This window comes from Oryctolagus cuniculus, chromosome 1, assembly GCF_964237555.1.
Source record: "Oryctolagus cuniculus chromosome 1, mOryCun1.1, whole genome shotgun sequence".
Taxonomy (NCBI): domain Eukaryota; kingdom Metazoa; phylum Chordata; class Mammalia; order Lagomorpha; family Leporidae; genus Oryctolagus; species Oryctolagus cuniculus.
The window spans coordinates 80,134,525-80,151,944 of record NC_091432.1 but is presented as its reverse complement, the minus strand read 5'-3'; the positions used below and the strand labels follow the sequence as shown (position 1 = coordinate 80,151,944).

The window sequence follows — 17,420 nt, the reverse complement described above, 5'->3', positions numbered from 1 at the left end:
AAAAGCAGTGGAAGATGGCCCAAGTCCTTGGGTCCCTGCACCCATGTGTGAAGACCTAAAGGAAGCTCCTGGCTCCTGGTTTCAGATGGTCTCAGCTCCAGCCATTGGGGCCATCTGGGGAGTGCACCAGTGGATGAAAGACCTGTCTCTATCTGCCTCTGGCTCTCTTTAATTCTGTCTTTTAAAAAGAATTACTGTATATGGATCAAGTTAAACATTTGTTCAGTTTGATAATTGTTTATGACCTTTGCCTATATTCCTGATGAACTAGGCTGTTTTTACTTTTGTTTATTGAACACTGTATTTAATGGAACATTAATCCTGTGACTATAATATAAATTAAAAATATTACCTCAGAAATAATGATACTAAGTTAAAAAATGTAAAACCAACTCTTCAGGTCTAAAGAGAGTGCTTTTTGGGGCAAGTCTGACTACAAGCAATAGCACTTGATATTCAATAAACATTTATTCAGTGGCAACACTGATTTAGCTGTGTGGCAGGACAGGGCTGTCTACTTTCTATACATATGAATGGATTTTTAACCTAGTAAACATCTATGTGATGTCATAAAAGCAAGCTGTGTTAATAGAATTTTGTCCTATTGATATTTCATATTGAGGATTGTAAAGATTATAAACTCAGGGACAAAGTGGGCTGTGGGCACCTGCATGGGAATTGGTAGACAAGATGTAATAGTAATTACATGGAATGAAACTTGTTGATTGGGATATAGGGATTACTCACAAGATAATTTTTGGTACATTATGGGGAGAAGGACAGAAAAGAATAAAGGAAAGGAAAGTTCTGGAGCATCTGTGGGAGGCAGACTCATCACAGACTCCCAGCACCTTGGGTCACAGCCAAGCCACATTGCCCCATTCTGAGAACTGAAACTGTGACAGCCAAAAGCAAAATTAGGAACTTTCTGATAATAAATTAAGCTGGTAAATTATAGCCAAGACAAAAGCCAAAGTTCTAAAGCAGTCCCTCAATTCCTTCCTGATATGTACCTGCTTCCTCACTGATCCTGTGTCATCTGTATTGTGTCTCTCTCATCAGCCCTTATTATTCTTCACCCAGGTGTGTGCTCTGCAAAGCTCAATGTCAGGGACCACAAAGCTGATTACCTCGACCTTTGGCTTTCTTTGGGTTTGGTTAATGGAGATAGCACAGGGTTTCAGGGGACAGGAAAAGAGGGAGTTTGGATCAAGTATTTCAGCAGCTCCCTCTCTGCTGGGTCAAATTGAGCTGGCAGCACCCTGTCACGTGACTTTCACCATTCAGCCACCCTCCTTCACTTTCACGCATTCTTCTGTTCACTGGCTTTCTCAGTCACATCCTTCCAGGTTTTTTTTTTTTTTTTTTTCCTTTCCCTTTCCCTCTGGCTCCTTCTTCCCAGTGTTACTGGCTCTGCCTCATGTATCTTACCTACATATGTAGTGCCCAAGGCAGGCCTGGCTTATGTAATTTGCAGTGACTCCATTAGAATGAAAATGTGAGTTCCTGACGTGTGACAGGGACATATGAATACCTCCTTTCCATGGGCACAGTGTCTCAATTTACAGTGACTAGATGGGATTGAAACCCCCATGCCATATTTTAGTACTTGGGTGTGTTAATATACTTGTGCTACCATAAAAAAAATGCCACAGACTGAGTGGCTTGAACAACAGACATTTTCTTGTAGTCCATGATACCAAGTTCCGAGATGAAGGTGGTGAGGCCTCTCTGGCTTGTATGTGGCTACCCTTATCTGTGTCTTTGCATGGTCTTTTCTCTGTGTAAGTGGGTATTGGGGGAAGAGAGAGAACATATTGTTTTCCTTTTGAAAAACATACTTATATGAGACACAGGGACATAGAGACATAAAATAGAGAGAGGGAGGCAAAGCTAGAGTTCTGATTCATTGGTTTATTTTCCAAATGTGCAAATGGCGAAGCTTGGAGGTGGGAATGCAGTCAAGGTTTCCCAGACGTGTTGTAGGAACCTAATTACTTGAACCTCCCAAGATTTGTGTCAGCAGGATGCCAGAATCAGGAGTTCAGTGGCATGGCTTGAACATGGCTACTCCAATGTGGAACACAGCTGTCTTAACTACCAGGCTAAATGCCTGCTCCTGAGAGAGAACTTCTGTGACTCTTTCTCTCTTAGAATGATGCAGTACTATTTGATTACAGCCCACTCTTCTAAACTCATTTAGTCTTAATTAATTCTTTTAAGGTCCAATCTCCAAATAAAAAAAAAAATTACATTGAAGGTTAGGGCTTCAGCATAAGATTTTTAGGGAAATGCAGTTGAGTCTAGAATTTGGGAAGAGAAGCTTCATGTAATTTTCTGCCCACTCCACTATGGTGCTGCCAGTGGATACAAAGGATCTCTGCTTGGCTCCATACCAATACACCACAGGGCCCATGTTCAATCCTGTTGTTCCCTTGCTTATACCAAAGCCCCTACCAGAAAGGATAAGAGTGGAATATGTCCTACCTCCTCCTAATAGCAGGCTTGGACAGACAGGAGAGAGACTACACTGGACTAATGCCAGGGCGTGGAAGCGATAGCCAAGACTCATTCCAGGAAGGCAAAGATCATTTTGCGAGGAGGCAGAGGAACTGCAGGAATAGCAACACATGTGGGTCAAGGCCCTAAGCCACCAGAGTATGCTCCTTCATCCTCTGACTTCATTTACACAACACAAATTCAAATATAAAATGATTAAGAATTTCGAGGCCACAGATCATTAAGCCTCAAGTGTAGAGTTCGCTTCCGAGCATGGAACACTGTGGGGGCTGTAAAAGCTTATGAAACTGGCCCAGGTCCAGGGCTCATGCCTGTTCTCTGTTCTTTCCTTTCCTTCAGCTATATCACCCAGCTTCATGGCTTACACTGCATATACAAAGAGAAGGATCCTCAAATTCCTATTTCTAATGCAAACCCATTCTTCCAAGTTCTAAATGTATGATACCCATCTATGACTTCATATTTCTATATTGTCTCACATGCATCTGAAATATAGCTCTTAAATCCAAAAACCTGTTCTCCCTGCATTTCCTTTCACACCAACCGTGCTGCAGCTCAGCTGGAAACCATGAATCATAATGCTCAAGCCAAAACCCAGTAAGTCTTATTTTGTATTTTATTCTCTATTGTCTTTCACATAGAAATCATTAGCCATTCACATTAATTATACCTCCAATCTTGGATCCAGTAAATATTCCCCATTTGCTTACATCCTGTGTGATCTGCTGCTAACGTCAGACTGCCTACTCCTCCCTGAGTGTGGCTTCTGTTTTTCCATCCCATGACTGCTCATGACTAAGCATGCTCACTCCTTACAATGCATCTAATATCCCACCTACTTTTTTAATGCCAAGGCAAATAATTCATTATAACAGACATCCTTGACTCTGACTTAAGCTTTTTTTTTAAAAAGCTAAAAGTTAAAAGGATGTGATTCGGAACTTAAATGAGTTTACAATCCTCCACCAAATTATTTTGCTTAAAAAGGATGAGAATCTCTAGTGAAAAATCTAAAATCTGAGATGCTCCACAGTTCAAAATTTTCTGAGAGTTGACGTAATGACACAACTGGAAAATTACGCACTTGATCTCATGTGACAGGTTGTAGTCAAAATGCAGGCACACTGAAAATATTGTATGAAATTGCCTGCAGGCTGTGTGTATGGTAGGTAGTTAAGAAACATAAGTGAATCTCATGTTTGGACTTTGGTTCAATCTCCAAGATATCTCATTATGTTCATACAAATATTCTATAACCTGAAAAACTCCAAAATCTGAACCAATTCTAGTACAAGCATTTCAGAAAAGAAATTCTAAACCTGTAGGCAAAAGAATAAGCTATGATTAAAAATACATGACTAAGTTGAAATAAGATCTTTTCATAAGTATCAAGTAGCAGTTCTAAGTAATTAAAATGTCATACCAGGAGTGGGTGTTGTAGTGCAATGGGTTAAACCACTGCTCGTAATGTCCACATCCCATATCAGAGTGCAGGTTTGAATCCTACATTCGCTTCAGTTCAGACTTCCTGCTAATCACTCTGGGAGGCAACCAGCAGATAAGGAATTAAGAGCTAAAGTTCCTGACATCCACATGGGAAATCTAGGTGTAATTTCTGGGTCTTGTCCTCAGTGTGGCCCAGCCCCACCTATTGCAGGCATTTTGGGGAATGAACCAGCAGATTGAAGATCTTTTTTTATTTCTCTCCCTCTCTGTCACTTTGCCTTTTATTTTTTTTTTTTTATTTTATTTATTTTTTTTTTTTGACAGGCAGAGTGGACAGTGAGAGAGAGAGACAGAGAGAAAGGTCCTCCTTTTGCCGTTGGTTCACCCTCCAATGGCCGCCGCGGCCGGCGCGCTGCGGCCGGCGCACCGCGCTGATCCGATGGCAGGAGCCAGGTGCTTTTCCTGGTCTCCCATGGGGTGCAGGGCCCAAGCACCTGGGCCATCCTCCACTGCACTCCCTGGCCACAGCAGAGGGCTGGCCTGGAAGAGGGGCAACCGGGACAGAATCCGGCGCCCCGACCGGGACTAGAACCCGGTGTGCCGGCGCCGCTAGGCGGAGGATTAGCCTAGTGAGCCGCGGCGCCGGCCCCACTTTGCCTTTTAATAAATAAGTACAACTTAAAAAAAGAATAAAATACAGTGTCCTACCATAATCAACTGGCATATTTATTTTTCCTCAGTGGTACATAAATTAATACTTCAGCATAAAATTATCAATGCCTTAAATTTAACGAATTGAGTAATTAATGAGGTAGTGAGAAATAAATTGCGAGCAAATGATGAAGTGCAGGAGAGCCCACTCTGCTGCTACTGAGCTCTTCATGCAGATGTATGATTCCACAGGGGCCTTGTGCCCAGTAAGGAGACAAAATTTTCCTTTACCCAACTTAAGTTTTATTCATTTTATTTTCTGTTAATAAATAATGATCATTATCTCCTTCATAGAATTTAGTCTTCATGAGGACAAAGATCTTTGATTTTTACATTATGGTTATTCCTTATTCTCAGAATCTAGAACAATATGTTGAACTCTGATCAATATATATTTGTGGAATGAATGAAGAAAATGAAGAAGACAATGAGTCTTTGACAACTAATGTATAATGAGCACTTATTATTTTTCCTAGTGCTGTTATTGATACCAGCCTTTGCCCTAGAATGTATCTCCAAAATATTCAATTTTTAAGATTTTATTTATTTATTTGAAAGTCAAGATACAGAGGCAGGGAAGAGAGAGAGCGACCTTCCATTGACTGATTCTCTCCCCAGATGGCCACAATGGCCAGGGCTGGCCCAGCCAGAAACAGGAGCCAGGAGTGTCATCCAGGTCTCCCATTTCAGTAGCTGGGACCCAAGCACTTGGGCCATCTTCTGTTGCTTTCCACAGGCCATTAGCAGGAGCAGAAGTGGAGCAGCTGCGACATGAACCATTGACCATTAGGGATGTTGGCATCCAAGATGAAGGCTTTATCCACTATACCACAATATCAGTCCCAAAATATTTTTCTAAACACATAAGGAGCCACTATTGTGCCCCAGGCAATGAGGAAGTGATATCTAAGTACTCATACATTTTAAAATTGAAATTCACATAACTACTTGGTGGATTTATATGATTTTATCCTTGCTTTAATGATGAGGGTTTAACCTGGGTATCAGAGAGCACAAAACACTAGCAGAATATACATACTTGCCATAATTAAAAATTTCATGAGCAACAGGCAAGAAGCACAAAATAATATTTTAGAAATCAAAAGCCTTATAGCCAATTGTTTGCAACACTTCTGAAAATAATAAAGACCATCCTGTTGGTCTCTTGCCGTAGGGAGTCTACAATCTTGAAGTATGTAAACACAAATTAAATAACCAACAAATAGAACTGATTGAGTGCTAGCCCTCTTTGCCACCTGTTTGAGCAAAGGCAATGAGAAGAACCACTTTCAATCACTGGTCAGGAAGACATAACTTATGAATTAAACTATTGTTTAATAGTTTGTGTGGCAGAAAAATAATTGGGCTCCAAATTCAGGTACATTTGAGTTTCAAGTCTGACTCAGTTACTTTTCAACAATGTAGCAATGAGCAGATTTTATAGACTTGCTACACCTCAGTTTCTTCAATTTTATTATGATATAATGCATGAGAAAAAAATTCAACAAATAGTTCATGGCTCAACAAATGTAACTTTCTGGTTTTTATGATACTTCCTGACATTTCTTAATCTTTACATCCATATATAATTGAGCATAAGAATTGTTGGGTGATATTTAAAGCCAGAACCAGAACACTAAAATCCAATCCTCCTGATTCTAAAGCTATCATCATCACAACTTTTATTTCTACTTGTTAATGGCTTAGGAATGGTTGAATAAAAATAACCTAACTAACTTTTTTTTGACAGGCAGAGTTAGTGAGAGAGAGAAAAAGAGAGAAAGGTCTTCCTTCCGTTGGTTCACCCCCCAAATGGCCGTTATGGCTGGTGCTCAACGCCGATGCGAAGCCAGGAGCCAGGTGCTTCTCCTGGTCTCCCATGTGGGTGCAGGGCCCAAGCACTTGGGCCATCCTCCACTGCCTTCCTGGGCCACAGCAGAGAGCTGGACTGGAAGAGGAACAACCGGGACAGAATCCAGTGCCCCAACCTGGACTAGAACCTGGGATGCCGGCGCCGCAGGCGGAGGATTAGCCTAGTGAGCCGTGGCGCCGGCCAAACTAACCTAACTTTCATACTGGAAGAGGAACAACCGGGACAGAATCCAGTGCCCCAACCTGGACTAGAACCTGGGATGCCGGCGCCGCAGGCGGAGGATTAGCCTAGTGAGCCGTGGCGCCGGCCAAACTAACCTAACTTTCATAGTGAATGTAATATATTGAATACTTCAAAATGCTGATTAACTAGACATCACAGCAGGTACATAGACTAAATTATTTTCATTCCTCTTTGGATAATAAATTTCCTGATATTTTCAAAAGATCTTGCTGCTTTAAAGATCACTACATTCAGTTAAATTCGAGAGGTTTGAATGGAACTACTTTGCTGAAATACCAACTGCCAAATGACAAAATCGTCACATGATTAGAGATATTAGTAACAGGGAGAAGATCTGCTCTGTTTCAGGAAATAATCTGAAAATTTAACTTCAGGCCAGCGCCGCGGCTCAGTAGGCTAATCTTCCATCTTGCAGTGCCGGCACACCAGGTTCTAGTCCCAGTTGGGGTGCCGGATTCTGTCCCGGTTGCCCCACTTCCAGGCCAGCTCTCTGCTGTGGCCAGGGAGTGCAGTGGAGGATGGCCCGGGTGCTTGGGCCCTGCACCCCATGGGAGACCAGGAGAAGCACCTGGCTCATGCCTTCGGATCAGCGCGGTGCGCCGACCGCAGCACGCCAGCCGCAGCGGCCACTGTGGGGTGAACCAATGGCAAAAGGAAGACCTTTCTCTCTGTCTCTCTGTCCACTCTGCCTGTCAAAAAAAAAAAAAAAAAAAAAAAAAAAGAAAGAAAGAAAGAAAGAAAATCTAACTTCAAATCATTACATTACTACTAAGAGGAGGCAGGGTAGGAAGAATTGTTAGCAACACAGAGAACACAGTCAGAACATTATGTTGTCCAATACTGACCCTATCAGCCATATGACCCTGGGAAAGTTATTTAATCTTTCTGTATATCAAGTTTTTTCACCTTAAAGTGGGGAATGGAACAAATTTTATCAAGGTTCATATATGATTAGTGTAACACATGTAAAGCATATAGTATAATGTCAAGTGTAGAGTGATTAATGATAATTACTATAATTATTATTATATACAAGATTATAGGTCATACCACCAAAACATTTTTTATCTGAGTCTATTACACTCAGATGTGTCTGAGTCTATTACACTGCTTGAATACTACAGAACTTGGGTGTATTATTTTCAAATATATTATAATAGTATTTTCCATACACAAAATTCAAAACAATATAGTAAACGAGATACTGAACAAGTTACTTTATTTGAACACATTTTGTTGAATTAGTTTGTAGTGATGTTTTAAGCTATATTATTCTACATTTTAGAAACAAAAATATCTCAGAAACATTAAATAATTTGCTTGGAGTCTTGCAGCTAAGTTACATACATCTACTCAAACGGACGTTAATGTGACTCTACAGATTGTATCTTTTCTACTACATTGTTCTGCTTTTCATTCCATTTACTGCTCTTATTCACATGAAAAATAAGCATACATGAGAGTTACACCCCTCTTATTTTTGTTGGGGAAAAATAAAAGGTCGAAAGGTCTGAATAACTTGTTCAATTTAACCTAGCAAATGGCAGAAGTAGAATTCTGAGCTTAAGTCATCTGTCCAGCACTTTGTTCTTTTTCCATTTCAACAAAAATGATTCATTACACGCGCTTGGAGAAAAAAAAATCTGGTGTCCCAAGTCAAAAGAAATAAGGGAGATAAAAAGAAGAAACAGATGCATTAATGAAGAGGACAAACTAGATAGTGCTCTCTTAACTTAAAGAAACTGATCAGCTACCACCTATTAAAAGCTTTCAGGAGCAAAGGTTCTGTTATGGAATTAGAGGTTTATCTGGAAAAAAAAGTAAACCATATGACATTCCACAGAATCTTTCATAAAGAAAAAAGAGAAGCTGTTATTTCACTGAGCTGTTGCCATGGTTACCTAAAACCCATGACTCTGTGCTGAAATGTGACTTTTTCCCTTCCCACTGTTTTGCTTCCCTGTGATGCGCTTTTCACCTGATAAGTGAATTGCCTGGCCACAGTCCACTCTTGTCTATCATCTAGGAAATGTTTCTACTGTTTGTTTTGATTTACCATGACAGACGTCTCTTGTTGGATCTTTTATCTGATTTTTGCATAATATTGGGTATAATTGTGTTAAACATAGGTATTTTTAACTTAAATATTATTATTCAACTATCCCAAGACCAAAAAAAATGAATTATTTTAATTGATTACAAATCTGGCTCAACCTTAAAAGCTTTTGGCATTAAACAAAGAAATGGACAAGCAAAATATGTGAATTGTAAATATGAATTTTGTAAGAAAATTAGCATTATTTTACTTTTGTATATTACCTTATTTAACAGAAACCTTTGCCAAGTAAATATTTCCAATCTCACTTAAATATCATGCAGACATCTTGTAACTTGCTTGATATTCTTTACTGTGCTCTTTTTTTTTTTTTGCACGTATACATGTACATACATATAGAAAAGCAGAGAAAACTCTGAGGAAACTACATAAGATATCTTATCCAAGACTTTGAGTAAGTGGTTTCTTATTGACATTATTGTGTACTTGGCATTGGAGTTTCTTATGGAATTTTATCTATGATAGTGTTGGAGACAATATTTTTCTTATTTTATATTTTGTTCAATTCAATATGCATTTCTAAAGCTTATCAGGAGAGACAAAAATATTTAGACCTAATCTCTATGTTGGAGTGGCCTACAATCTGCTAGACATAGATAGGCTTGAAAATCATGTATACTGAAGAGTTGCAGCCACATGTCATAATTCTGTGCAAAGTATGATAATGATCATACTAAGCAGAGGGGGTTATTCCTTTCTAACTAAGGGATGTGGATATGTATAGATTTAATGGAATGTTTCATTATGATATTAATGAAAAATACCATTGTATGTGCTCATGTTGTCTAAAACAAGTGAATTTTGAGCAAATCAAAGGACCATATATCAAATCATGCATTGACAATATAGTGGTTTATTCAACCCTTTCAAGAACCTAAGTAGCTCCTTAAAAATAGGGAATAAGATAGTGAACTTAAATAGTAAAACCAGGAGGCTGTGAGGTTCTCAGATGTGTGACTGGAGAAATCATGCTATCATTTTAGGCTTTTATATACTCTATGATAAAATGTGGGCATGATATTCGACACCACTGAAGGTCTCTGTTCAGAGTTAATGACTGCTTTTAAATCTCCAATACAATCCCATTAAGGTGGCATGTACCAATGCCATCTCACTAGTCCAAGTGATCAATTTCAGTTCACAATTGATCACACTGATAGGTCTAAGAGTCAAAGGGATCACACAAACAAGTCTAGTGTCTGCTAATACTAGTTGATAGAATCAAAAAGGGAGAGAACAATCCATCATGGGAAGCGGGATACACAGTAGACTCATAGAATGGTAGATGTCCTAAATAGCACTCTGGCCTCAGAATTAGCCCTTAAGGCATTCAGATCTGGCTGAAGAGCCCATGAGAGTATTTTAGGCATGGAAAGCCAAGACACCCTGGAAAAAAAAAAAAAAAAAGGGAAGACCTAAATGGAAGATCTCTGTGAGTGAGATCCCAGTGGAAAGAATGGGGCCATCAAAGAAGGAGGTATCTTTCTCCGAAGGGAGGAGAGAACTTCCACTTTGACTATGACCCTGTCGGAATAAGATCGAAGTTGGCAAACTCAAAAGGCTTCCATAGCCTTGGCAACTCATGACTAGAGCCTAGGGAGATTACTGACGCCATAAACAAGAGTGTCAAATTGTTAAGTCAACAACAGGAGTCACCGTGTACTTACTTTTCATGTGGGATCTGTCCTTAGTGTGTTGTCCAATGTGAAGTAATGCTATAACTAATACTGAAACAGTATTTTACACTTTGTGTTTCTGTCTGGGTGCAAACTGATGAAATCTTTACTTAATATATACTGAATTGATCTTCTGTATATAAAGATAATTGAAAATGAATCTTGATGTAAATGGAATGGGAGAGGGAGCAGGAGATGGGAGGGGTGTGAGTGGTAGGGAAATTATGGGGGGAGGGAAGCCATTGTAATCCATTAACTGTACTTTGAAAATTTATATTTACTAAATTAAAAAAGCAAAAAAAAAAATCTCTGAAATCTCCTTTTGTATGAAAAACTGGAGGTTTAGTATCAAAGAAGCAATCAGCACAGCTAATTTGAAAAATATTAAGGAAACTCACTTAGTCTGGAAGCTATTTGACCAGTTTTCACACAAACCAGTATAGTTATTAGTTTGACTGTTCAATTCAGAGAAAAGTATTCAAATTAATGGTGTGCTTATTACAGAATCTGTGTTTTTGTAAAGTGAAAGTAGAGAGATACCAAACAATCTTCATATTAATTAAATCAGATTCTTAGAACAGCCTACAATTTAAAATCACAGGAGGAGGTTTTAAAAATACAAATGCATGAACTTCACAACAGATGACCGAAATTTGAATTTCTGGCATGTTATATGGTTGGAATCCATGCACAATTTTTTAACAAAATTTGTCAGGCTCCCTAGGTGATTTTAAAACAGAACTGCTTAAGTCAATTGATATAAACAACTGGTCTTCACCTTTGAAGGAGTTTGTAACCAGGGAGGTTGTGTTAAGGAAGGGAAACAACCAATATGATTTGTATGTGACTGTCCCCTCTGTCACTGCTTATCCCTTGGCACCCGACATGACAGGTGGGTGGACAGCCCGTGTTCTTTCATTTGGCTTGACTTATTTAAACTGTTATTTGCTTCATTTTCTCTAATGGTCTTTCTTTACTCTGTTTTCTCATTTTATTTAAGACAAAAACTTGTTCCTGCACAGTTCTTTAATCATAGAACAAGTTTGAAATTGTAACAATTTGTTAAATATGTATCCTCTAGATCCAACAGATTTTCTTTAAAAAGTAATAAAATTGACCATAATCATAAAAAGATAAATAGGAAAATTACACATAATCATCAATAGATGACTAGAAAAAGAAAATAAATACAATTCTGGGTCTTGTCTAGTCTGAAATTAATGAAATATTTATTTGTATCTATTTGCTAAGCTTCAGTGTGAAATTATAACTGCTTTTTGATAATTTAGATAATCCTCTAGCATTTCTAGGTCAAGCAAAGCTACATAGCTACAGAAAGCTTTACAACTGACCTAAAAATCCTACATCCAAGCTTGGCAGTATTTTAAGCAATAACAGAAAATAGTTTTGCATTTTCTAGATTAGAGTAGGATATTGGAGACATATTAAAGTAGATTTTTTTCAAGCATATTTTTCCAGTCTTTTCTGCACAAATATATCATTACTTTTGGTAAGTAGCTGACCTTAATAGCACCAGAAATTAGTGGTCATTTTTTAATGAGTTTCAGCAGTGCCCATTTGGAAGTATTATGAACTTGCGGTGGGGCAGGCCATCCACATTTTAAAACTGCAGAATATTAGAGAGTTAATGCTATATCCTTACCACCCCCTTCAAGTACTGAATTTAATTTTGTGCAGCATTGCTAACCAAAGTATTCCATTAAAAATTTTTGGTGAACAGGAAGAAAAGCATTCCTTCTACTAGCATGGTATTTCAATAACAAACTATTAATTTCATATTTTTCTGATTACTTTTTGTTCCAAATTCAGAATGTGAAATTCAGAATAGAAAAAATAAAGACTCGTTTGCCCAATAGCAATCCCCTACGTTGCTATCTAAAATTCTCAAACATATAGGAAAAAAGAAAAAATCTTCTGCAGCCTAACAGTAATACAGGATGGGTCAAATTCTTTGATTGAAGAAAATCACGTCAGTCAAGTCCTTACAAATAGTATAGAGTGGTCATGTAGCCAATATATTTGAGAACAAATATCTTTGTTTTTTTCCCAGCTATATGACTTTAAGCAAGTTCCCTAATACCTTTAAAATGGAGAAAGGTTAATAAGAGTAGTAAGTGAATAGATGCACGAAACTACTAGCTATAGGGCTGTGAATATGTTAAATACTCAATGAATATTAGCTTTCTTTCTTTATCTACTTATTTGAGCCTCTATATCCTTATATATCTAAAGATAGAGAGGGATTTAATCTAACCAGTACTCACCAAACTTCCCTGATGGTAACAATCACCTTAGACATTTGGTAGGCTATGACTTTCCAGGGCCTTTTTCTGAAGATTATGATGAATGAGTCTGGCATTAGGCCAGAAATTTGTATTTCTAATTTGACCATTATATATATTGTATTGTCAATAATAATTTTGTTATTCAGAACCAGTAAACAAGATCACTTGTTTATTCAATCATCTGCATTCATTCATTTAGAAATGTTTTATGAGCCATTGCCATTTACCAGGCAGCATCCTTAGGTACTGGGAAATAAAAGATGAACCATGAACTATTTTTCATTAGGAAATAGAAGCCTAGTAGGTGAGACAGATATTAGACAAATATTCACACAAATATCTATTTAATTAAATTACGAAGTGTGCTATAAAAGAAAAGAGCCAGATACATTGAAAATTATCAACAAGAACATTTTTCTTGGCCATATGGGGGAAGTTAGGAGGGATGTTTAAGAAGCCATGTATTAAGAAGTGATTGCTAAGATTTCTTTCTGCTCTCACAGTCTATGTCCAGTACATCTTACCTGCCAAGAGGAGAAGAAAGATGCTGGGCTGAGTAGGTTAGGGTTTTCTGGGTGGCGACCTCCCATATACTCATCTGTACAAACATCACAGCTTTCTGCATCCCTCCAGTCCCAGTATGGGATAGTGAAGTTCTCATCCCCTGTCAGCTTCTGGATTTCTTGTTCCCACAGCAACAAGAAGAGTCTGTGCCAAGGCAGGAAACCGGGTGCTTCATGGGCAAAATCAATGTCTCTCCAGACTTCGGATCCCCCAAGCAGTGTGTCTCTGGAAACATAATAATGCATCCAGACAAAGAGGTCATAAATATTGATGTCACTAAACATGGGTGTTGTCCCATTATTCATTTGGCCATAGGTGCCTACAGGGATGACATAGTCTGGGCTCGTAGTATGCTTTGCCAAAGTGAGGTAGGCAAGGAATTTGTCCTTTTCTGAGACACTCAGATCGAAGATGTTTTTCCTCACCAAGAGTCGCCTTTCTGTGCAGTTCGATCCCCGAAAGCCAAACTTGCAGTTTCCACAGTTGAATCCCATGAAGTTGCCAGAGCACTGGCAGGTTCTATTGTAAAAGACAGAAGGCCAAGACTCCCGTTCATCCACCCCTGTGAAGGGGAATTGAGGCCCAAGGGGGGCGTTAGACAGAAGGACGTCCTGACAGGAGCCTCTGCCTGAGAGCTGGCCACAGGGACTCCCGTCACCATTCCATGGAGGGCAGCATTCCTTTTCCACCAGGTTCTTGGAGGAGGTACAGGCTCGAGGAAAATGGCCAGCAGAAGTCCAGAAACTCCACATCAGGCAGTATAAAACAGTCAGACGCATGTTCCCTCTGGTTCACACAATACCTGCTTGAGCGGATTAATTGGAGCCACAGACTTCTCTTTCCAGCTACCGCTACAATGACTATCACATGTCTTGGCTAAGTCCTATATAACACCACTCCCACCTCCAGCATCCAATACTCTCTGTCTTTATCTTAACCTTTCATCTTCTGAAAAGCACATGACTAACTTTTCTTTGGAGTTGGCATGGATCCCACAGTGGGACTGGCTCGTGTTAAGTGAGAAACACTACCAACCATTAATCATTTAATTTGGATGGTTAGTATTGTAATATTGAGCTGAATACTAATAATATCAGACCTGAGAAAATATAGTTAATTGATTATGAAGTTAATAATAAATTGAGTTTGCAAATGAGAAGCAGTGTCACAAATAGAACTTTCCTTACTAAGAAAGGTCAGAAATGTTGGAGATTTTGGGTGCAGGGTGCCTGTTTCTCAGAGACCCTAAATAGGCTACAATATTTTTAGAACCCCCTTTGCAGAGAAGAATTTTCATCACAGCCCAGAAATTATTTCTTATGACTGATTACATTTCAGTTGATTTATTTTTACAACACATTCAAAGGAAAATATCTTGCTGATATTTTCCCCTGATTATCTTGATACATTTTCTGACTAAACCTAAGAATACATCAATCTGATAGCTTGATGGTTTGCTTCATGGTGGGGATTTCTCAACTGAATATTCCAAAGAAATTTGTCTCTCTCTCTCTCTCTCTCTCTGCTATCATCACATTGTTTCACCCTTATACTTAGGAAATTAGACTGTTGTTGAAATTTTGTTTGCCATGTGATTCTTGCAAAGAGATTCTCCATTTCATGTGTGAATGAATAAGGAGAGATATATGTATCAAAGAAAAATTCTTAATCTCAATTGTTCAAGTTCTGTCTGTGTGTATAAAGATCAAGGGAAATTAATATGTATGAATAAAAATATGATTTTAGCTATTTCCGTTTGCTTTCAAAAGAATAGGCTATATATAAAACTTTTAATGGAAGGCAGAGTGAACTGAGGATATTAGAAAGGATTGCATTGTTTTGGATAAAATTATGCAAATGTTATTATGAAAGAGTGCCCATTGAATAAAACCTGAAGGGGTTGGCACACAATGGAGATTGGAGACAACACTTGAGGCAGATGGCAATGGCATCTCCAGAGTCGGGGCATTAGATTCAGATGATCCTCCTATATTACAGGAAATTAACACCGAGACTCATCCACTGAGGGGCTTGAATCTTTACTAAATCATTTGAACTAAGATGGAAACTTATATAAAGTGAAGGTGACAAATAGGGAATTCAAATCAAAATTGCACCTCTGAGTCTTTCTTATTCATCCTGTTCAAAGCTTAAGGCTGCATGGTCCCCTGGACTTACAGAAAGAGGGAAAGAAAGTAAAAGTTTGGGAACTCATTAGTGTCTGTACCCCCTAACTGACAGGGGCAGGGAAAGAGATCCCTCTTCTACAGATTCTGGAATGACAGCTTGCTCCACTTTCTTCTCGTTTTGCTGAATATGTCTCCTTATTTAGAAAAAATGTCAAGGTTCTCTATACAACTCTCTTTGAGACTCAAGGCAGCCTTTGCAGGTGGAAGGAGCAGTGTGTGGGTGAGAAGGAAAAGAAGTTTCCATGGAAATGCTGCCTCTGGCTGGGATCAGGAAGTCATCACATGATCTCCCCTAAGAGACTTAATCTTTTTTCTCTCTCCTTTCTGAGCCACAAAGAGATTAACACAGGGCTTCTTGTCTCTGGGGAGTCTTGGTTCTGTGCTTCTTGTAACCACATGTGGCTTTTTGTAATTCTTTTCCATTTACTTATAGACAGAATTCAACTTCTCATGTTCAATTTAATTAAGAATTTTGCTTTGCGTTGCCCCCCATCAAGCTTCCCAGTGAAATAATTTTTAAAGACTCTATCGTGCTTACTAAAGGCTTCTGAACCCACTTTCCTGTCTATTTTTCATAATCTTCAGAGCCTGCTTAGAGAAATCACTGAAATATTCTTTTTTTCTTAATTTCCTTCACAGAATTAATTTACTTAAGTTAACAGATCCTTATCCCTCCTCAGTGTAGGCTACTAATTTCTCTATCCTATACGTATGATAGTCTTATTACCAGTACCACGTTCCTATCAAACCCCATTACTGGTTATGCCCTGACTCTAGTTGTACATTCTTTAGGTGTCTCCACGTTGCAGGATTTGAAAGTATCCTATTCTATCCTGAGAGATTAGTACATGACCTAACATGAAGTCAATTCAATGCTTTACTGAGTAGAATTACAGAGTATTTACTGTGCATCAACTATCAGGCATTGGCTGAGATATGGAGAGGCGATGGCAAGCATAACAAAGAACTCTCTGCCATTACAGAGGATACAGTCAATTAAAGTAATATTTTAATGTTAGCAATCTTAACCAAGATTTGTAACTATGTCTATTTTAAAGAATCTTATTTTCTAGAGTGAATTACCTTTTAAGTTGCTCTAAAAGAAAATTAAAGAAAGCTGTCAGGGAAGATGGCAGGAGGGCCCACCTAGTGTCATGAGCCATAGTCAAAAAAGGTTTTGGGGAAAGTGACATCCCAGGAGGCATTGGAAGGATTAGAAATATGCTTGGCTATGGTGTAGTGGGTAAAGACACTGCCTGCAGTGCCGGCATCCCACAAGGGTGCCGGTTCAAGTCCTGGCTGCTCCACTTGCGATCCAGCTCTCTGCTGTGGCTTGGGAAAGCAGTGAAAGATGGCTCAAGTCCTTGGGCCCCTGCACCCAGGCCCCTGCACCCACACGGGGGACCTCGAAGAAGCTCCTGGCTCCTGGCTTTAGATTGGCGCAGCTCCGGCTCTTGCCATCAATTGGGTAGTGAACCAGCAGATGGAATACCACCCCCACTTCTTTCTCTCTGCCTCTCCTTCTCTCTCTCTCTGTAACTCTGACTTTCAAATAAATAAATGTTAAAAAAAAAAAAAAAAAGAAATCTGCTTAGAGAAGAGGAGGATAAAAGATGTGCAAGCTCTCTAGGCAGAAGGGATGACATACACACAGCTTTTCAGTGGAAGCAGTGTGGCATGCTCAAGAGCCCTCAGGAGGGTTGAGGTGCTTCCATGTTCCCTAACCGCGATACTATAAATAAGGTGGTGTATATATGAACCAGAGCACAGTCTGAA

The 17,420-nt window shown here is 39.0% G+C and overlaps 1 protein-coding gene across 2 annotated transcripts in view; it reads right to left on the bottom strand.

Moving 5' to 3' along the window:
- The window catches only part of TYR (tyrosinase), a 103,509-nt gene extending 89,182 nt beyond the window's left edge, over window positions 1-14,327 (bottom strand). The window contains exon 1 of one of the 2 annotated variants that reach the window (XM_017342912.3): window positions 13,416-14,327. In XM_017342912.3, the coding sequence (XP_017198401.1) occupies window positions 13,416-14,234 (819 nt within the window). In that variant the 5' untranslated portion in view covers window positions 14,235-14,327. The remainder of the gene's footprint in view (window positions 1-13,415) is intronic. The other variant, NM_001082077.1, reaches the window with a different exon arrangement.
- Window positions 14,328-17,420: the final 3,093 nt, after the last annotated feature.